The sequence below is a fragment of the Citrus sinensis genome, chromosome 7 (assembly GCF_022201045.2).
Source record: "Citrus sinensis cultivar Valencia sweet orange chromosome 7, DVS_A1.0, whole genome shotgun sequence".
Classification (NCBI taxonomy): domain Eukaryota; kingdom Viridiplantae; phylum Streptophyta; class Magnoliopsida; order Sapindales; family Rutaceae; genus Citrus; species Citrus sinensis.
This window is the reverse complement of record NC_068562.1, coordinates 17,327,145-17,349,960: the sequence shown is the minus strand read 5'-3', so window position 1 is coordinate 17,349,960 and position 22,816 is coordinate 17,327,145. Positions and strand designations below refer to the sequence as shown.

The window sequence follows — 22,816 nt, the reverse complement described above, 5'->3', positions numbered from 1 at the left end:
AAGACGGCAAATACTATGGCCAATGTGCTTTTCATTGAATGAAGTGATGCTTTTGAAAAGAACTTCAATATTAGGTGTATGTTGAGACCATATAAATATATGTTACTTAGAGGGAGATACAAACTTTTGTTGAGCTCAAATAAGTTGATTTGGTTTTAGGTGAAGAAACCTCCTCGGAAATGTATACTTTCTGAAGTTTGAGGAGCTAACTAAGGAACCGAACAATTGAAAAGGTTTCATACCTGCTATGACCATGCCTGGGGTCCCAACCCAACTCAAGGATGTCTTAGCTATGGGTATTAAATGTTTATTTTTAAAATTACTATAATTAAAAAATTTTATATTATTAATTATTTTTATTTTATTTTTCTTTCTCTCTCATCATCACCATCGCCTATCATTGGAAGGTTTGAATTTTTCCGTAAGTATGGGAGTAAAATTTTAGATCTTTTAGAAAATATAAAGAAAGGGGTGAATAGAATTATCATTTGTAAAAATGAATTTTACTAACATATGTTATATAATGGGGCAAAAGTTTGATTGTAAGTTCTAGCTTTTCGAGAAGGCCTAAATGAGGAAAGGTCTATAAAATATTTATGAAGATTTTAATATCTTAAAAAATATTTTCTGCAAAATTAACAATATCAACTAGAACTAATGTAGGACGTTATTTTAGAAATTTTAAGATTCTAGAATTTTATTATTCTAAGATTTCTATTTTAATTAGAGTCAATTATGGTATTTTATTATTTTAGAACTTTCTATTTTTATTAGAGTCAATTAAGGCATGAGATTTAGTTAACTTAGAGAAAGTATATTTTATTTCCATTATAATTACGATTTAGTTTTCCTTTTTTTAAGTTAACTTAGGAAAATGGGTTTACTCTATTATAAATATAGAGGTCTTGTTATTATTTTCACAACTTCAGATTCAATTATTTAATAAAATTTCCTCTTTTATAATTTCCTCTGGAATTATCTATCAAAATATCTCTTGTAGAGTTGTTTGGATTAAAACGTTATATAATCTCACTTTAAACGTTATTAAAAATCTTATTGAGTCGTTTGGATTAAAATGATATCTAATCATGCTTCGATTAAAGCGTAACCTAATCATGTTGGCTTGGTCAAGTATTAGAATGATATTTAGTGTTTTCTATCCTATCAATTCCACTTCCGCTTTGTCTTACCCAATCAGTTTTGCTTCCGCTACTCTCGCTCCATCAAGAACTCACAAAATATTATTTATTCAACTTTTTCTAGGATGTTATGGCCGTAGATTGAGCATAAACCAGCCCAACTTGTGGCGAGAACCAGTCTTCAAGCCACAATCATCCTTTTTATTATTTTGGGGTTATTCTAATATTCTCGTTGAGATCCCTCGTAATTTCTGCTAATATAATGAATATCTCATTGATTTAAAATGTTGTCACCATTGGTGAAGCATAAAGAAGAAGATCACTTATGAGAACAAAAAAGTTAATTATCAATTAGTGTATGTCAATAAATTCTAAATTAAGATAATTCAAAAGACATCCATATTATAAGAGAGGCCAATGAGGTTACTTTCTTAATTCACTTAGCAACCATATAATTAACTTGAAACTTGAAAGAAAAAATTGGGGTACCTTTTAACATTTTTTCTTATTGCAAAACCAGTTATACAAATGCATATTTTACTTTTGCAAGCAAACAATCAAAATTGTTAGTGCAATGATTTGTCTGATAATACCCTTAAAATTGAATTATCCATAGAGTTATATTTTTTTTCAAATTGTTTTCAGACTATTATAGTTAAATCACGATGGTTGATAATGATTTTAAGATTTATTATGAGTGAATTGAAGCAAAGGAAACATAAAAAAAATGTTGTAAATATATATCACGAATGAATCATGCTATAAAACGTTAATGAAAGAAAACTAGGTTGATCAATTAAATAAAATTAAGTTGATCGATTATTAATAAGTTGATCAATTGAATCAATTGTTTAATTTCAAAATGGTAGCAATAAACAGAAGAAAGTCAAAATCTCAATGGCACGAGATGAGTTCAAAGCAAAGTTAAAAAATATACATATATACAGCCTTAAGGCAATAAATGGATTCAATAATACAATGGATTTAATTAAAACAATCTAATCGGCAGAGGAGGTTTTGACTCTATTTACAAGACACGAATTCAAGATGGGATGGAGGTTGTAGTGAAGGTTTTTAACTTGCAATATGGAGGAGCATTTAAGAATCTTAATGTTGAATGCAATATGATGAAAAGTATTCACCATCAAAACCTTATCAAAATCATTAGAAGTTGTTCAAATGATGATTTTAAGGCATTGGTATTAGAATACATGCCTCATGGAAATCTGGGTAAGTGTTTGTATACAAGCAACTACATTTTGGATATTTTTCAAAGATTAAACATAATGATAGATGTTGCATCAGTTGTGGTATACCTATACTTTGGTCATTCAGCACCTATAATACATTGTGATTTAAAGTCGAGTAATGTTTTGCTAGACAATAATATGGTTGCTCATTTGAGTGATTTTGGCATGGCAAAGCTCTTACTCAGAGAAGATCAATCATTGACTCAAACACAAACACTTGCCACCACCGAGTTTGTTCTACATTAAATTTTTTATTTCTTTAATAGTTTATGATATGTTATTTATTTTTACGATCTTCATTTGAGCATGTTATTGTTAATTATTTTATTTTACCATGTAATTGTTGAAATCCATAGAGTATGGAAGAGAAGGATAGGCATCCACAAATGGGGATGTTTAGAGTTTTGGGATAATGATAATGGAAACATTCATTGGGAAGAAACCCACATATGAAATTTTTCATGGAAAAATGACATTAAAGCATTGGATTAATGATATGCTACCCAATTCAATTATGGAAGTTGTTGGTGCAAAATTGCTAAGTTCATGTCATTTGTCTTCAATTTCGCTATAGAGCGTTACTGTGGAATCACCAAAGCAGAGAATCAATGCAAAGGAAATTGTAACAAGACTCTTAAAAGCAGAGAATCAACTTGTTGCAATGAATACCGTGACTATAGAAAAAATATAAATAGATTGAACGTTAAAAATTATAGTCATGAATTTGATTTTAAGACTTATGTTTAAATTTCACATGAACTTGTTCATTGTTTAAAAAAATTTGTGTAATCATGTATAAGTCTCATTAGTTTTATAATAGAAAATAATATTAAAATATAAAAAAATATGAACTTACTAAATCAAAATTTTGATACTGGAGAAAACTCAAATTAGTTGCGATAGTAAATTGTGGTGGTACTATGATACTAATAACTTATGTATTAAAGTGTATGAAAAAATAAAACATAATTATCTTTTTTGTTAAATTATTAATGTTATAACATAAACTTTGAAAAATTGTGGTGGCTTATTTTAAGTTACTTTTGAAAAGTAAATCTCAACTTGTTTTTAAAAACTGTAGTAAAATACAAAAAAATTATGAAATAAATAATTTTTACAAAATTTATTAAATATTATTTTTATAAAGAATTATGAAATAAGAAATTTATTAAATTTCTACTTTAATCCCAAATGATACTTAAGTGTCCCACCATATTATGATTAGTCAATGTCTTGCTGTCTTTGCTTTCACTGACTTCTGTCTTCTCTTTCATTGACTTCGCAACACGTAATTTCTGAGTTGGGTTGACTATTGACAAAAATGTTATAACCCATAAATCACGCACAATTAACGGATGGGCCACTGATTTCTTCATCTTGGAAGATCATTTTTGCAGCGAGATCGACAAAATTTAATTCAAGTTAAAAGATCAGAAACGAGTGCCACTAACAAATACTATTCAAGCCGCGGAATTTTGTTGGACTTATCGGCACCTGTGAATCCTCGAAGCATCAAACGAAGAGCAAAAACATTTCAACGTTTGTTGTCACGTGGAGAGGAATCTTTTCTCGCTTTAATTTCTCTCCTCTATTTTCTGATTTTTCTCTTTCACGTGGAGAGAAATTTAGGTTTCATCATAAATACTTAATTAGTCATTACCCGATTGTCTTCATTTCAAGGATTCTCCAAGGATCGACAAAAATGTTATAACCCATAAAGCACGCATAAACACTATTCAATGGGCCGCTAATTTATTCTTCATGAAAGAGAATGCGAAAAATATCAGAGAGAGAATGGGACCGTGCAATTAAATTTAAATTCCAAGTGAGCAGTCCCACTCTCACCATCGCTATCTCTTATGCGTGTCAAATTTAAATTTAAAAATAGGAAAATCTCAGCACGTCTCTGTGATAACGTTACGGCATTGTTTCATCTAAGTTTTAATTCTCATGACCTCTTTTAATAGATAAGTCTTGGGTGTCAAGATTTTGAAACATTCAACTTTTGTGATTTTTTATCAAGTAAATGCTTGTTTACTTTTTGTATTTTGATTTAAATACTCATTTAATTCTTATATTTTAAAAAGTACTTCAATATACTATTAGTATTAAATATATTATATTATTATCTTTACTTTTTCTTTACCTTTATAATGCTACCCTATCAACAATATTCTTAATATTAATTAATTTATCTAAAAAAATTTAATAGCAAGTTAACTAATTATTAATTACCAAATTAATCAATAAATATCAGTATGAAAGAAATAGTATTTTATTGTACTTTAACTAGAATTTGACAAATAAATATTTTAAAAAAATTAATATCAACTAACTGAAAGTAATATTTAATATCATTGCAATAATCTTACTAATAATTGTATATAAAAATTTAAAATAATAGCATAAAAATTTACATTAATTTTTAATTCTTTAGGCTAATTTGATGAATAAACCTTTTTCATTAATAACTCCAAGATTGTTATTGTAAGGTATTATTATTAAAAAGAAAATATTAAAGGTTGGAACCTCATATTTAATAAGAGAAGTATTTTTCAAAATATAAAAATTAAATAAACTCTTAAATTAAAATATAAGAACTAAACCATATTTTACAGTTTTTTTTAATCAAATAACAGGGTAATCTTAAAAACCTAATAAACAAAGCTCTTGCCATTGAACAGCTTTTTCATTAAATCCAATGGCTGAATCCCAAAAGCGGAAAGTTTTGATTGGATCCACATAATAAGAAGAGAGGAAAATATCTAGTGATTCTGAGTGGACCCGCGAAGAACATTTTTACCAGACGACCAATATTTTGATGAGAGTGACATCACCGGTTTGTATAATTTTTTTCACGAATAGTAAATTATCTCAAATTCAGAAAAAAAAATATAGAAATATAAATTTTAACTTATCTAAAAATTTGAGTTTCTAGGAGCATTATATGTCCAGTTACTCTAATATGGAGAAGAATTTTTGTTTTTAGTGAGTAGAACTATTTTGCGATAAAACTATCGAAATCACATTTAAAAAGGATTTTTTAAAATAAAAAAACCACTCCTCTTCCTACATAATGTAAGAATTTAACTTTGTAAATTTATCTATTTAAGTAAAGTAATAATCTTTTCTTGGATCTGCAAATATTAAAACTTAATATTATATCCTTTAACCATATTTGCTCCAAACTCACGAGATTACGAAATTCATCATTAGGAATTTGTATAAAAGTTATGAGGTTAGAAGTCTAATCATAGGAAATAATTTAATAGGATGATTATAAAGGGAAACAAAACTCACCACAATCACTAATTACGATTTACGATTATGAAATATCTAGTGTTCCTGAGTGTCGACCTGAAGGATTGGCTTGACGCAGCAGGTCCACATAAAATTTTGCACCTTTCGACAAGTTATGAGTATAGTCTTTTCACTCCTCTATTTTTTTTCTTGCTGCTTCTTCGAAATTTCGGTTTCATTATATATACTTGGAAGCAGCTATGAGCGTTCTTGCATTATCAATCCAATTAAGCACACACTTACAATCTAAATATTCTAGTCTCATGGAAAAAATTCCTTCTGCCCGGATGATGATCAGATTTCTCTTATTCCATTGCTTGATTCTTTCCTTCATGATTGCATCAGCCAACACTACAAGTATTACCACAGACCAACAAGCCCTTCTTTCCCTGAAAGGTCATGTAACTGAGGATCCAGCCAATTTCTTGGCTAGAAATTGGAACACAAGTAGCTCTGTCTGTAATTGGACGGGCGTCACTTGTGATGTCCGTACTCATAGAGTCACAGCCTTGAATATATCTGGGTTAAATCTCACAGGCACTATCCCTTCTGAACTTGGGAATCTCTCGTCTCTTCAAACACTTGATCTCAGTTTTAATTGGTTTTCGGGTTCCATTCCCGCCTCTATCTTCAACATGTCTTCTTTACTTTCTATTCGTTTTACAAACAATACACTATTTGGCGAACTCCCACCAAATTTTTGCAATCACCTTTCCAATTTGGAATCCCTATTTCTTAAAAGTAACATGTTTCATGGCAAGATACCACTCACTTTATCAAACTGCAAACGGCTGCGAAACATATCTTTATCGCTTAATGATTTTTCTGGGACCATACCAAAAGAAATTGGCAACGTGACAAAGCTTATCGGGTTATATCTTCGAGGGAACCAACTCCAAGGTATGATCAATGAGTTTAATTCATTGAAGAAAATTAATAATGTCTCACTTTTATTAATCCTGTCAGCCTATAATTATTTAATTCTATTGAGTAAATTGTTTTTTATCTCTCTTCAGGCAAAAACTTTTTTTTAGTTCCTTTTTTTTCTTTTTGAGTACCAGTTAATAAGTTAAAACAGTTAACGCATATGTTACTCATGATTTTTAGGAGAAATTCCAGAGGAGCTCGGGAATCTTGCAGAATTAGAGGAGTTATGGCTACAAAATAATTTCTTAACTGGAACCATTCCTTCATCAATCTTCAATCTTTCTTCTCTATCGATCTTGGATTTGTCAGTTAATAACTTGACAGGTAACTTCCCTAACGACATGCACATGTGTCTTCTTTGTAATTTTACATCTCCTATTATAAATTCTCTTATGGGGACATGTCATGTCATGTCCACTATTTAGCATTATCTTGTTAATTGTTAGAAATCTATGAGATTATGCAAAATTTTGTAAATTATGTTATAGCAGATAGTCTATTAATAAACAATTTCTTAAACAGGCACCATTCCTTACGCTGGAAATCTATTTCAGCTGCAATGGCTTGATCTCAGTGATAACCAACTCTCTGGTTCTTTTCCCTCTTTCAAATTCAAAATGCCTCGTCTACAAGTTCTTGATTTGAGTGTCAATGGACTATCTGGTGAACTCCCTGCAAATTTTTGCAACAATTTTCCTTTTCTGGAAGAACTTTATTTGTCCAAAAATATGTTTTATGGCGAAATACCCTCCGATCTAGCAAATTGCAGCTATTTGCGAATCTTAGTTTTGCAGTTCAATAATTTCTCTGGAGCCATTCCAAAGGAAATCGGTAACTTGACCAAGCTTGAAAAGTTAGATCTTCAGTTTAACAGACTCCGAGGTGCGTCTTATTATAGTTTATGGTATACCCACTCGTGTGATATTTTACCTTAATCAGTGATGCTCAATCTTATAAGTTAGAATATCTTGAATATCAATCTTCAATCTTTCTTCTCTATCGAGTTTGAAGTTGTCATATAATAACTTGTCAGGTAGTCTTTGCTAATAATATGCATTTGTGACATCAACATAAAATATTTGAGATGAAATCACTGTTTATCTTTATATAGTTGGTGATGCCATCGCTAACAAATGATTTCTTAAGAGGCATCATTCCTTCTCAACTTGGGAAACCATCTTCACTTCAAAAACTTTATCTTAGCTATAACCAGCTCTCCGGTCCAATCCCTTCCTTTATCTTATTTAAGTCTTTTTTTCTAGAAAATATTCATTTCCAATATAATATATTATTTGGTGAACTCCCAGGTGAACTCCCCGCAAATATTTGCAACAACCTTCCTTTTTTGGAAATCCTCTTTCTAGACAAAAACTACTTTGGGAGCAAAATCCCATCGACTTTATCAAGGTGCAAACATCTACAAACATTATCTTTGTCGATCAATGACTTCTCGGGAGCCATACCAAAAGAAATCGGCAATTTGACCAAGCTTAAGTATTTATATCTTGACCAAAACAAACTCCAAGGTATGTATGATTTATATTTATGTCATTTTTTTAGTTCTCACTCTGAATGTCTTACCTCAACCACCGTGCGCTCGTTCCTAGAATAGCAGGTGTTTATTTGCTTGAAAATCAATTTTGTTTAAGCATTTTAATTGGAAACCTTATAATAAATGTTGACAGTAACTTTGAACCTCTTTGTTAGTATTTAAGCAGAGAATTATAATAGATAAAGGGATTTCAATCCTCTCCTATTCTAATCATTCTTAAATTTTTTATAAGATCATGACACGTGTTGTTTATGCCTTTCTAAGTCTATGATTTAATTATTTTTTACTTTCCATATTAAAATTAAAACACATCGTTTCATTGCCTAATTAAAAATCTAAGACTAACGGCTCTAAAATTAACGAACGTCTAACAAGCACAAACCTTCTATTTCTTTTACTTTGTTAGTTTTTCTCTTTCTCTTTTCTATTGCATTTTCTTCTATTTTGTGATCACTCAACAACTATTGATAATCTATCAAGCAGATTAGATGTTTTTCTTTACTTTCTTTTTTTGTTCTTTTTTTTAATTGTCTTTCTAGGGTCCAAAATCAGATGGAGAATTTGAAAGATGGAACAATATATATAAATGTGAAAAGTTAAATTATTTTCAGAGATTGCAAATAGAAATTGTGTTCAATTGATATTGTCTACTTCATCTGTCAATTGTTATTGCAGAATACCAATGACAATAACACATCCAGTTTTAATCTAATTCCAAGACATAAATTCGTAAAAGAATTAAGAATTAATTTGCAATGTTTCTTCTTTGCTCAAGTTTATGGCAAAAGTTTAAAAGTTAGTGATATAATAAGTAGTAGAGAAGAAGAAGTCAGAAACAAGCAACAATTTGTGATAATGGCGGTTAAGTTCAGACGTTTATTTAGGCATGAAAGCAAGCGTTTTGATTTTGGAAAGGAAAGTCTAAACTAGATTAAATCCTAGCCTTAGAGCATGTTTGGTTCTGCTTGTCTCGTCATTTGACAAAAACTTTATTTATTTATGTTTTGATAAATTGTTCTTTTTTTAATTTCTTTTCAGGCAAAAACATTTTTTAGTTCCTTTTTTTCTTCTTGAGTGCCGGTTAATAAGTTAAAATAGTTAACGCATATGTTACTCTTGGATTTTAGGAGAAATTCCAGAGGAGCTCGGGAATCTTGCAGATTTAGAGGAGTTATGGCTACAAAAAAATTTCTTAACTGGAACCATTCCTTCATCAATCTTCAATCTTTCTTCTCTATCGAATTTGGATTTGTCAGTTAATAACTTGACAGGTAGTCTTTGCTAATAATATGCATTTATGACATTAGCATAAAATATTTGCCATGAAATCTCTACTTATCTTTATATAATTGGAGATGCCATCGCTAACAAAGTATTTCTTAACAGGCATCATTCCTTCTCAACTTGGGAATCCATCTTCACTTCAAATACTTTATCTTAGCTATAACCAGCTCTCCGGTCCAATCCCTTCCTCCATGTTGTGCAAGTTTTCTTAACTAGATAATATTCGTTTTGAATAATGAATATAATATATTATTTGGTGAACTCCCAGGTGAACTCCCGGCAAATATTTGCAACAACCTTCCTTTTCTGGAAATCCTCTTTCTAAGCGAAAACAGCTTTGACGGCAAAATCCCATCGACTTTATCAAGGTGCAAGCTTCTACAAAAATTATATTTGTCGGTCAATGACTTCTCGGGAGACATACCAAAAGAAATCGGCAATTTGACCAAGCTTAAGTATTTATCTCTTTACCAAAACAGACTCCAAGGTATGTGTGATTTATATTTATGTCATATTTTTAGTTATCACTCCGAGTATTTTACCTGGACCACTGTGCGCTTGTTCCTAGAATAGCAGGTGTTTATTTGCTCGAAAATCAATTTTGTTTAAGCATTTTAGTGAGTCTATGATTTAAATTATTTTAGACTTTCCTTATTAAAACTAAAATACATCGTTTCATTGCCTAATTAAAAATCTAAGACTTAACGGCTCTAAGATTAACGAACGTCTAACAAACATAAACCTTCTATTTCTTTCACTTTGTTAGTTTTTCTCTTTCTCTTTCTATTGCATTTTCTTTTATTTTGTGATCACTCGACAAATTTTGATAATCTATCAAGCAGATTATATGTTTTTCTTTACTTTCTTTTTTTGTTCTTTTTTTTAATTGTCTTTCTAGGGTCCAAAATCAGATGGAGAATTAGAAAGATTGAAAATATCTATAAGTGTGAAAAGTTAAATTAATTTTAGAGATTGCAAATAGAAATGGTGTTCAATTGATGTTGTCTACTTCATCTGTCAGTTGTTATTGCAGAATACCATGACAGTAGCGCATCCAATTTTAATCTAATTCCATGACGTAAGTTTGTAAAAGAATTAAGAATTAATTGGCAATGTTTCTTCTTTGCTTATGTTTATACAAAAAGTTCAAAAGTTAGTGATACAATAAGTAGTAGGGAAGAAGAAGTAAAAAACAAGCAACAGTTTGTGATAATGGCAGTTAAGTTCAGACGTTTATTTAGGCATAAAAAAAGTGTTTTTATTTTGTAAAGGAAAGTCTAAAATAGATTAATTGTTTTTTAAATCATGAAATCAATATTCTTCCACCATGATATCAATTCATATATTCACTGTAGTAGCACCTAGAAAAATAAAGTAAAAATTTAGTTTGAAAAAAATTCTTATGTTCATACAAATATTATATTAGTAATTCAAATTAATATTAAGATGAGTAGTTTTTTTTTAATTTAATAATGACATGAATACTGAAATTATTAATATTTATATTTAATTAATAAGAATAAAATTTAATGATTTATTAACATTTTATCTATGTATAATAATTAATCTTAAACTCATATTTACTAATTTTAATTACAAATACTCATTTCATGATATAAAAGTGTATAATTTATTATTAAAAATAAATTTGAATTATTTTTTGTTTCAAAATACAGGTGAGATACCACATGAAATCGGTAATCTCCATAATCTAGAATGGATGGCGTTTAGTTTTAACAAATTAGTTGGTGTTGTCCCAACTACAATCTTCAATGTGTCAACACTCAAATCACTTCATCTTCAGAGTAACTCACTCTCGGGAAGACTTCCATCAAGCGCAGAAGTTCGACTTCCAAATCTTGAAGAGCTTCACTTGTGGGGTAATAATTTTAATGGCACAATTCCTAATTTCATTTTCAATGCTTCTAAGCTCTCCGGACTAGAGTTGGAAATAAACTCCTTCTCCGGTTTCATTCCAAACACATTTGTCAACTTAAGAAACCTTAAGTGGCTTGGATTAAATGATAACTATTTGACATCTTCGACTCCAGAATTGAGCTTTCTATCCTCGTTGTCAAATTGCAAGTATTTAAAGTATTTTAGCTTGTCTAATAATCTACTAGATGGCATTCTTCCAAGGGCTATAGGCAATCTTTCTCAATCTATTGAAGAGTTTTGGATAGTTAGTTGCAACATTAGTGGCGGCATTCCTGAAGAGATCAGCAACTTGACCAACTTGATAGCAATTTATTTAGGTGGAAACAAATTAAATGGAACAATTCCGATTACTCTCGGTAAATTACAAAAGCTTCAATTATTGAGTTTTGAAGATAATCAATTGGAAGGATCAATCCCAAATGATCTTTGTCGTTTAGCTGCACTATTTCAGTTGGACTTGGGCGGTAATATGCTTTCTGGGTTCATCCCTGCATGCTTTGGCAATCTCACCTATCTAAAGAAACTCAATTTGGGCTCCAATCAATTAACTTCTACTTCTTCAACTTTATGGAACATTAAGTACATATTGTACCTTAACTTGTCTTCAAATTCTTTTACTGGCTCACTCCCACTAGGGATTGGAAATTTGAAGGTTTTGGTACAAATAGATTTGTCGATGAATAATTTTTCAGGTGCTATCCCAACAACAATTGGAGGCCTAAAAGATCTACAAAATCTCTTTTTAGAATGTAATAGATTACAAGGCTTAATTCCTGATTCCATTGGTGGTTTGATAAACTTGAAATCCTTAGATTTATCCAATAATAATCTCTCTGGAGCTATTCCTACATCTTTAGAGAAACTTTTAGATCTCCAATATATAAATGTTTCTTTCAATAAGCTAGAAGGAGAGATTCCTAGAGCGGGACCTTTCAAAAATTTCTCAGCGAAATCATTCAAGGGAAATGAATTATTGTGTGGTATGCCCAAACTGCAAGTCCCACCATGCAGAACTAGAATCCACCACAAATCAAGGAAGAATGATATTCTCATAGGGATCGTCTTGCCATTGAGTACTATATTTATGATAGTAGTGATTTTGTTGATCTTAAGATATCGAAAGAGAGGGAAGTCACTGCCAAATGATGCTAATCTGCCACCAGTAGCAAATCAGAGAAGGTTTACATACCTAGAACTTTTTCAAGCTACAAACGAATTTAGTGCAAACAATCTAATCGGTAGAGGAGGTATTGGCTCTGTTTACAAGGCAAGAATTCAGGATGGGACGGAGGTTGCAGTGAAGGTTTTTAACCTACAATATAAAGAAGCATTTAAGAGTTTTGATATTGAATGTGACATGATGAAACGTATTCGCCATCGAAATCTTATAAAAATCATTAGCAGTTGTTCAAATGATGATTTTAAAGCGTTGGTATTAGAATACATGCCTCATGGAAGTCTGGAGAAGTGTTTGTATTCGAGCACCAACATTTTGGATATTTTTCAAAGATTGAACATAATGATAGATGTTGCATCAGCTTTGGAATATCTGCACTTTGGTTATTCAGTCCCAATAATTCACTGTGACTTAAAGCCCAGCAATGTATTGTTAGATGATAATATGGTTGCTCATTTGAGTGATTTTGGCATGGCAAAGCCCTTACTCAAAGAAGATCAATCTTTGACTCAGACACAAACACTTGCCACCATAGGCTATATGGCACCAGGTTCGTTACATAATAAATATTTTTTATTTCCTTAATACTTTCTGATATGTTTTCTATTTATTTGGATCTTCATTTGCGCATACTATTATGAATTATATTATCTTACTATGTAACTGTTGCAATTCATAGAGTACGGAAGAGAAGGAAGAGTATCTACAAATGGGGATGTTTACAGCTTTGGAATTATGTTAATAGAAACATTTACCCGGAAGAAACCCACAGATGAAATTTTTTCTGGAGAAATGACATTAAAGCGTTGGGTTAATGACTTGCTACCCATTTCAGTTATGGAAGTTGTTGATGCAAATCTATTAAGTCAGGAGGACAAACATTTTATGACTAAAGAACAATGTGTGTCATTTGTCTTCAATTTAGCTATGAAGTGTACAGTAGAATCACCATGGGAGAGAATCAATGTAAAAGAAATTGTAAGAAGACTCTTACAAATTAGAGATTCATTGCTTAAAAATGTTGAGGGTAGACGCATGTGACACTCAAATTGATTTTCTTTTCTTTCACTGGTAATGATTTATAATCTTTGCAATGAATAGCTCCAATAATTGTGTGTATGGGTATTGTCTAACTTTTAATTTGTGCCAATGCTAGGTCTGCTTTCCTTGGTTGCTGTGCCCGCTTGTATCCTACCTTCTCTCACTTTTAAATATTCCTTCATTCCAAATTATCTATGATTCGGAAGGGAACAGATTTGACACTTGGTCAGTTTGCTGCATCTTATTCAACTTCTAAGGTGATTTGTTATTGTGCAATTTGAGTCCCTTTAATTTTCCTTAGAGATTTATACCATTTGTTTAGGTTTAATTATATTTATATTTTTTCTATAGGGAAAATCTAGACTTTCATTTGTTATAATCAGGTCAGTGTGATTTAATTATTGTTCTTTTGCTTCATGTGTGAAAAACTATGAATATTTTGTAGGATTTAGAAGGATTGAAAATTTCAGTGCATTTAGTTATATACCCATCAGTTTATGCATACATCGCATTTCATGAAAACCAAAGCTGGTAGATTGAGAAATGGACCTTATTATATGTCAGATGACCTAAATACTTTGCTCAAACTAGGGAAACTATTTACAATTCCTTTTAAAATGATATTCTTAGTTGCGCATAAAATTAGAAAAGAACATATATTACACTGAACTCACAGATGAAATTTTTTCAGGAGAAAATGAGATTAAAGTATTGGGTTAGTGATTCACTACTCATTTCAGTTACGACAGTTGTTGATGCAAATCTACTAACTTGGGAAGACAAACATTTTATGACCAAAGAGTAACGTGTGTCATTTGTCTTCAATTTAGCTATAGAGTGTATTGTAGAATCACCAAAGCAGAGAATCAATGCAAAGGAAATTGTAATGGGTTTCTTAAAATTTAGATGCTCGTTGCTTTAAAATGTTGAAGAGCTAGACGTATGAGACAATCAAATTGATTTTCTTTTCTTTCACTGGTAGTGAATTATAATCTTTGCCATGAATGCCTTCAAAAATAGTGTGTAAGAGTATTATCTAACTTTTAATTCATGCCAACGCTAGGTCTGCTTTCCTCGGTTGCTGTGCCCACATGTGTCCTGCCTTCTCTTATTTTCAAATATTCATTCTAAATTAGCTATGGTTCGGATGGGAACGGATTTGTCACTTGGTCAATTTGCAGCATCTTATTCAATTTCTAAGGTCATTTGTCCCCATTAATTTTCTATAGAGAACTCTTGCCAAATTGTTTACTATAATCAGCTTATGCGTGTACTACATTTTGTCAATATCAAAGCTGGTAGATTGAGAAATGGCACCTATTACATATCAAATGATCTAAATACTTTGCTCAAAGCTAGGCAAGCCATTTACTATTCTTTTTTAATGAAGCAAAATATAACGAGTTTTACTTGCTCATAAAATTAGAAAAGAAAACTAGGATTATTGCTCCATAAAGTTGTCGTTTACTAGAAGTACATTATAGATTTTACACCTAATTTATTATGTCTGTAAATTCACCAATACAAGTTCTTATATATTATCAGTTGTATAAGGGTTAAAGCTACAATGCCGGGCACTAAGCCCGGACACCATATTGAAAATTGAAATCAAACCGTTCGATTGAACTTGAGATGTTGGTTCTCAAGTATATATTAATAAACATTTTATACCATCAGATTTCTCATTCATTTGAAATCCATAATTTCTCTCATCCATTTAACCGCCCCGGCCCCACTCTCGCCAATCTGATTTCTTCGCTTTCTTAAAAGGGGAATCCCTAAATTTCTTCCCTCTTTGAAATCCATAATTTCTATCATCTGATTTCTTTGCTCATTACCTAAAATCAAATCCATTTTCTCTCTCACACTAATCAACCAATCGGAGTCATCTACCCTAGTATTTGGTTTGTATACGAGAGCTAGGGAGAGGCAAAGTTGGTATCACGTCTGTTGCTGCGTTTCCAACCGCCCACCATTATTTCTGTCGCACCATTGACTATACCATCAGTTCTTCAACCTTCACTGCCGTCATCCTAGCTTTGGCCGAAATCGTGGCCGCGTGGGCTTCCTGAAGCCACCAGCGAAAACCCTCAAAACAAGTTAATTTTTTTCTCTTGATATACTATTTTTTTTCTTGTTTGGTTTTTGGTGTTGTTTGCTTGTTTTGAGATCTGCAATCATTGTTCGGAATCCTAAAGATGGGTGCTCACTAATTTGGTAAAGATTTCCCCATTCAGCTTTTTTTCTTTTATTTTTATTTTTTTGACCAATCTTATTTTATATGTGTTGATATTCATTATGTCATTTTTAAGCTGTTTTTTGCCCTTTTTTTAGAAATTTTTATTGATGTTTCTAGAGACTCACCATCATATACTGTTGCTTGATGATTTAATTCTATATATTGATGCTATATAATCACCAGCTTTTATTTTTAATTGAAAGTCTTAGCAATTTTTTGGGTTATTTGTTGATCGGTGGTGGTATGTTTCAATTATGTAGTGCTATAGATTGGAAGTTTGGAGTTGAGCTATTCGTTAAGAGGTGAAACGCCTCAATTTTTAAATAAGCTCTTATGACTTTGTTTAATGGAAGTGTGATTGATTATCATTTTTTTTTATTTATTTTGGGTAGGCTTTTTGGTAATGTGAGGACTGAAGTTAATACTTGCGAAGGTGACAGAAAGCTTTATTAAGAGGCCAGGAAGTTAAAGCTTGTGATTTAGGTAGGTAACTTGGCGCAATTGATGTTTTGTTATCTCAAAACTGAAAAGTAAGGTTGTTGTTGGTTTTGCATGTCTAATTTTGCTAGAAAATTGATTATTGAACTGAAAAGATAATAAATAGTTTATTGATTTTGCAGAAAATTTAAAGATTGTTGGACTGTTATCATAACTTTGATTGTTTCAAAATATGACTAAATGATGCTAGATTCGCTTCAAATTTTGAGTAATAAAAGCCGGATTGTATATTTCAAGTCTGGACATTTTGGAATGAATTGAACTAATAGTTGATTTTTAATGGATTTGTCAAATTGGTCAGTTGCTGTTGGAATTTATCAAAAACTGTGTATGTACCATGTTTGGTGTTATAAACGAATAATCTATTGGTGTCAACAAGAGCTAAAATTTTGAGATATTAAACTTCGATAAGTCTATTTTAAATGTATTTTAAATGTTGAAAGTTCCTTGGTAATTGAACATCTGGTTCTCTTTTGTTTTTTATGATTTTTCAAACTCCACCACTTTAGCCGTAAACCCCTTGACAGAACTATTCACTTGTGTTTGATCTTATGAAACATTAGCTTAATGATATCAGAATGTCTTGAACTTTTAATATGTTATCAAGTTATATGTGTAATTATGTTCTGGGAATTTTCATCCCAACATATTGAGTATTTTAATTTTAATAAATCACCAAAGCTCAGCTGTTTTTGTGTGAATTAAAAAGGCAGTTTTGATTTGTTTAGTTCAATCCTGTGAGAACCAATTATGGAGTTGTCCAAATGGCTTGAAAATTTTATATGTTGTGTCTAATAATATTTTGGAAGTTTTCACAATATTCTGAATAGTATTGAATTTTTAAAGAAAATCAGAAGCTTAGGTTGTTGGTGTTTCCTGCCAATAAACCAGTTTTCTGTAACTCTGTATTGGGTCATAGAAATAGTAATAAATGTAACTAAATTTGAGCTAAGATGTTATATTCTAGGTGCTTTACATGTCTAGATTATATCTGCCAATTTGTATGGTAATTGAACCAACCCAATAATTTAAAGGGATTATTGAACAAGGCCTGTACTTATTACATGGTCTAAAATAATGCCAAAGGTTTCTATAGATTTCCATGAATTTTATTTGTACATCATTTGTTATTTGATCATTGAAATTATAGACTTTGAAGTTTGGTCTTATAGATCAGAGATTGACATTTTTTTCGCTTGATTGCAAAATTGATGGATTCATAAGATTGATTCTTATGTGTTTAAATGTCAATTTTCTTTTGGAATCTTTGAGTATGTTTTCATGGCCTCGTGGTTAAATGAGATGTGATTAGAATCATTATGCTTAAAAGTGTATGGGCTAATAGCTCATGCCTTGCTTTTTTCAAATATTTTGTTAATGGAGATGCTGGAAGTAGTTTGTGTGCTATGCTCAGACAGTGCTTTGGAGTTTCATAATTTTTAGCTCACTTCTTGGATGGGGGTGTGACACAGGTCGACACCTTTTTCGACACTTTTTTTGTAATGGTAATGGGGAGGGAAAGCCTCCACTGCTCACGACATATGGTGGAAGATGATGGTGAAAATTAATTCGCGCATGGCGTGCACCCGCCAACTCTCTTCTTTACGCTTTTTTTTTTTTTTTTTTTGTAATTACAAAGTTTGAGATGCCTTTGTTTATGGGTTTCATTTACAAGCTCTGATGAAATTAATCCAAAATAATTAATGTGTTGTATGTATTATTTGATTTTTAAAATAAAAAATTTACAAATTACCAATTGCACTAAAAAAAAGAAGAAGGTTATTTGGTAATTTAAAATTGTCATCATAGTTATTTTCGTTTGAAGAATTAAACAAATTACAAAATAATGAAACAAATAATAACTAAAATGATAAATTATTACTTGGAGTAATAATGATCACTTGAATTATCAAATAATTTTAACACTAGGCAACATTTTCATTTTTTTTTCTTAATAGATGGGGCTTAATTAAACTTAATTAATAATAAAAAAGAAGATGAAACAAATAATTTTGATTATAAATTATCACTTGAAATGTCAAGAAATTTTGAAATGCAACATGATATATATACATGTGTTAGACAATGTGATACATGAAATATCAACGTCAAACATTCGTTGTACTAGCTAACCGCTTCATTTGTTGTGAAATAAGTTGAGTAAGTGTTTCATACTTAGTTGTTTTTGGAGTGGAAGCAGCTAACTGCTTAATTCTTTGCTTAACAATTTGGCTAACTGTTTCATTGTTAGCTATTTTCTTGAACGCAAGTAGTTAACCACTTGATTCCTTGTTAAATTAGTTGACTAACCACTTAATTATTGAGTGTTTCCGAAGTGGAAGCGATAAACCGCTTAATTCTACGTTATATCAATTGGCTAACTGTTTCATTGTTGGGTGTCTCTGGAGTGGAAGTGGTTAACCGCTACATTAATTGTTAAATAAGTTGGCTAGCCAACTTCGTGATTATATGCACTGTTACTTTGTCTTCCTCACCCATTTTCAATTTTTCTCTTTATTCAAGATATGGAACAATTCAAGTGAAACATGCAACAAGTGAGGTCAAACATATAACATGAAATATATATTTAAAAAGTTCATGTAAAATATGCAACATCTGATGTCAACACATGCAACAGATGAGGTTAAACATGAGAACCACATCAACATGCAAAAATTCACTTGAAAGATGCAACGACGGAAGTAAAACATGCAACACGAACATGAAACATGAAACAGATGGAACAATTTTCATTTTTTGGTTTTATTCAAGATATGCAACAATCCATGTGAAACATGCAACATGCAACAAATGAGGTCAAACATGCAACATGAAATTTACATGTAAGAGGGTCACATGGAACATATGGGGTCAAACATGCAACAGATGGGGTTAAACATGAGAATGACATCAACATGCAACAGTTAATGTGAAAGATGCAACACGAAGATCAAACATGTAACACAGACGTGAAACATGAAACAGTCGGGAAAATTTTCATTTCTGGCTTTATTCAAACATGTGAAAATGCACATGAAACATACGACAAGTGAGATCAAACATGTAACAAGTGAGATAAAAAATGCAACATGAAATTTACATGTAAAAAGGTCAGGTAAAACTTGCAACACCAAAGGTCAAACATGCAATAGATGAGGTTAAAGATGAGAAACATGCAATAGTTCACGTGAAAGATGCAACAATGGAGGTATACGAACGTGAAACATGAAACGAGTGAGAAATTTTTTATTTTTTGGCTTTATTCAAGACATGCAACAATCCGTGTGAAACATACAATAAGTGAGGTCAAACATGCAACATGAAATTTACGTGTAAAAAGGTCACGTAAAGCATGCAATAGATGAGGTCAAACATGCAACACATAAAGTTAAACATGAGAACCATGTCAACATGTAACAGTTCACATAAAAAATGCAATAACGGAAATCAAACATGCAACGCGGACGTGAAACATAAAATAGTGGGATAATTTTCATTTTTTGACTTTATTTCACGTGAAACACATAACAAGTGAGAACAAACATGTAATATATGAGGTTAAACATGAAAACTATGTCAACATGCAACATGTCATGTGAAAGATGTAAGAATGGGGGTCAAACATGCAATAAGGACGTCAAACATAAAACGGACGGGAAGAAAAAACTTTTTGAGGTTATTTAGAATAACAAACTTGAGAAAAATAACAAAACATCTAAAAAATTTTGATGTTAAATATGACACATCACATATAATATATGAAACAAACATTTTTAATTTATTATATAAATTTTTTCTTGATTTTGACAACATTATATCTTTCTTTTATTTTCTATTTATTTTTTACTATTAATATTTTTTCTATAATTTCTAAATTAATATATTATTTTATTTAATTTTTTAAATTTAAAATAATGTGCAACCGGTTAATAAACGGATTGTACCAGGTCTTTAGCTGCCAAATGGTAGCCAAAGACAACTTTTGAGAGCTCGACACTATACCGACTCCTTGTATAAAACTCTGTTCTAAACATATCATGAAGGGATTCATTTATGTAGTTATGTTTTTTTTTATGCTTTCACTTCACTTAAATTCATCTTGTCTATCCGTTACAAAAATTGCATATGTGATACTTGAAATGCAAGTTATGCAACCCAAGAGGGGGGGTGAATTGAGATTTTAAAATTTATGCAATACAATTCGTACAACAATTTAATCTATTGCCTTAATCAAATCAAAAAATAATAAATTCAATCAAGCACAATATTTAAAGAGTAAGGGAAGAGAAAACAAACACAAGGATTTTATGTGGTTCGGCTATCCCCGCCTACGTCCACGCCTCCAAGCTCACCCGGCTTGAGGATTTCACTAACCAAGCCTTCAAATACTCTCTATAATTATACTACGGTCCAAAATATCATAAAACTTTACAAATAGGTCCAATTTCAGAATTTCCTAAAAATAGTTGTCTTTCCCAAACTTTTTGAAATTATTATATGGCCCCGAAGATATTATTATTTTGCAAAAAGGTCCTTTTCAACATAATACCCATATTTTTCAAAGTTCTCAAAACTTCCACTTTAGTCCAAAATATTCATAAATTATAGTATGGCCCAAAACATTTCAAATGTTTGTACAAACGTCCAACTCTGAAATTTAATAATAATACTTATTAAAATCAAAGATTTCAAAACTTAGCATTTAAGTCCAAATTACTCAAATCCACAAAATACTTTACTTTATAAAAATAAAACTTTTAGTTTATGAAAAGTATTTAATTAAATTACTCTCTTGAGCTTCTCAAATGCTAAATCATGCATCAATTAAATCATACCGGCTTTACAAGAATTTATCACACTAATTTGTCCGTTTGAGCTCTAAACTTTATTCTTGATTTCGCCGTTGTCTGTTGAGTGTCTTGAGCTTAATTTCACTTGATTCACTTGCATAAATATTATCCTTCAAAAACTAGTGAAAATTGTGAAATACAATATTTATTAAATTGTTTAATAAACATGTTTGTTATCATCAAAATTACATTATATGTAGCCCTTTAGGCTAACAATACTCCATCACATGATCATATTATAGCTAAGGACCACGGTTCATTGGCTACACTCAAGTGTAGCAGAGTATTTGGTTTCAAGAGTCAAGACTATCCGAAGGTTGTTCAAGATGCAAGGCTGTAGCTTTGCAACTGTATGCGATACTGGCAATATTAATTATATATTTTTCCACATCTATATAATAATAATTATATATTCAAAATAATAATAATCAAAATAAGTTGGATTGAATTAATTATATATTTTTCTTCCTGTGGTATAAATTGCATAAGATTGGAATTCTTATACAAAAATATTTTTCTTATTCAAACCAATATAATCATATTTTATCATTAATTTTCTTATATTTCATATTATTTATTTTCTTAAATTATTTTTACCTGTGTGGTATAAATTACATTGCTGTTTACTCAAACTGTAGAGATTAAAAAAAATTACTTGAAAAAAAAATATGAACCCACATGCTAATGTTTGCAGTCTAGCCTAGTCAAGTCAATAGATCGGACTAATTTATTTTTGTTACTTCAGTTTTTTAACAAATTTAATCTTGAAAAGTTTAATCTTTCATACAGTTCCACGTATAACCTCATATATATTATACAGACATAAAATTATCATTTTTTAATTAGAAAATACAATTAATAAATTTATGAAAATAATTATTATTTTTAATTTGCGCACACTCCTTGACCATATTTCTCAACCTAGCTATTTTGTTATCATTTTTTTATTGAAAGTAAAAGAAATAAAATTAATAAATGTGTTTTTAATAAGTCTTGCTTGAGGAAGATTCCATTTGCTGTGTCTGGTGTGTCAAGAGTAGAAACAATATTGGGCTTCCATTTGGTCCTTTTGTTGTTGGGCTTGGTCATTGGGCCTTCTCATAGTTAATCATGCGGGTGATTTTCGTATACAGCAATTGCCCCATGTCCTTCGTTGCTTCGGCAGCAAGGTGCAAAAGCCGACGAACAAATGAAAAATCATCGTGTATATGTATATGTATATATATATATATATTGTTTGAAAAGTTAATTTTTTTATCTTTTATTTGAACTAAAGATAATTCGTTCAAATCCCAAGACCAACGTGGTTCTAATATATAGCTGATTAAAAATTGAAAAACAAGTTATTTTATGAGAGAGAAGAAAAAACAAAAATTTCAAGTCTCAACTCATCCTAATAGATATGTATGTATAGGAGAAATGGTAAAGCTTGTTATTCACACACACTTCGTACTTTATATTGCAGGTTGCGATTCTAAATACCAACGTCCCCATTTTATCCATTCATTATCTAAATTTAATATGTAAATCAACAAACTAATTTATTTTCTTCTTCATCTGTTTAGTTTAATTAAACTTTAAAACTGAGTGTCGTTAAAAAAATAAATAATAAATAAATAAA

At 30.7% G+C, this 22,816-nt stretch overlaps 1 protein-coding gene and 1 long non-coding RNA gene across 3 annotated transcripts in view; both read left to right on the top strand.

Annotated features, from left to right (window-relative positions):
* Window positions 1-22,816, top strand: part of LOC102611469 (LRR receptor-like serine/threonine-protein kinase FLS2) — a 145,306-nt gene that overhangs the window by 91,619 nt on the left and 30,871 nt on the right. Inside the window, exons 11-12 of the mRNA XM_052431602.1 lie at window positions 7,139-7,498; window positions 7,924-8,142. Coding sequence (XP_052287562.1) covers window positions 7,139-7,498; window positions 7,924-8,142 — 579 coding nt within the window. The remainder of the gene's footprint in view (window positions 1-7,138; window positions 7,499-7,923; window positions 8,143-22,816) is intronic.
* On the top strand, window positions 14,869-18,062 carry LOC102626484 (uncharacterized). 2 transcript variants are annotated; one of them, XR_008050702.1, is made up of 4 exons: window positions 14,869-15,825; window positions 16,108-16,149; window positions 16,240-16,330; window positions 17,818-18,062. It is a non-coding gene; the product is annotated as an uncharacterized LOC102626484 (long non-coding RNA). The 2 variants fall into 2 exon arrangements; XR_008050701.1 differs by having other exon boundaries at window positions 14,873-15,707.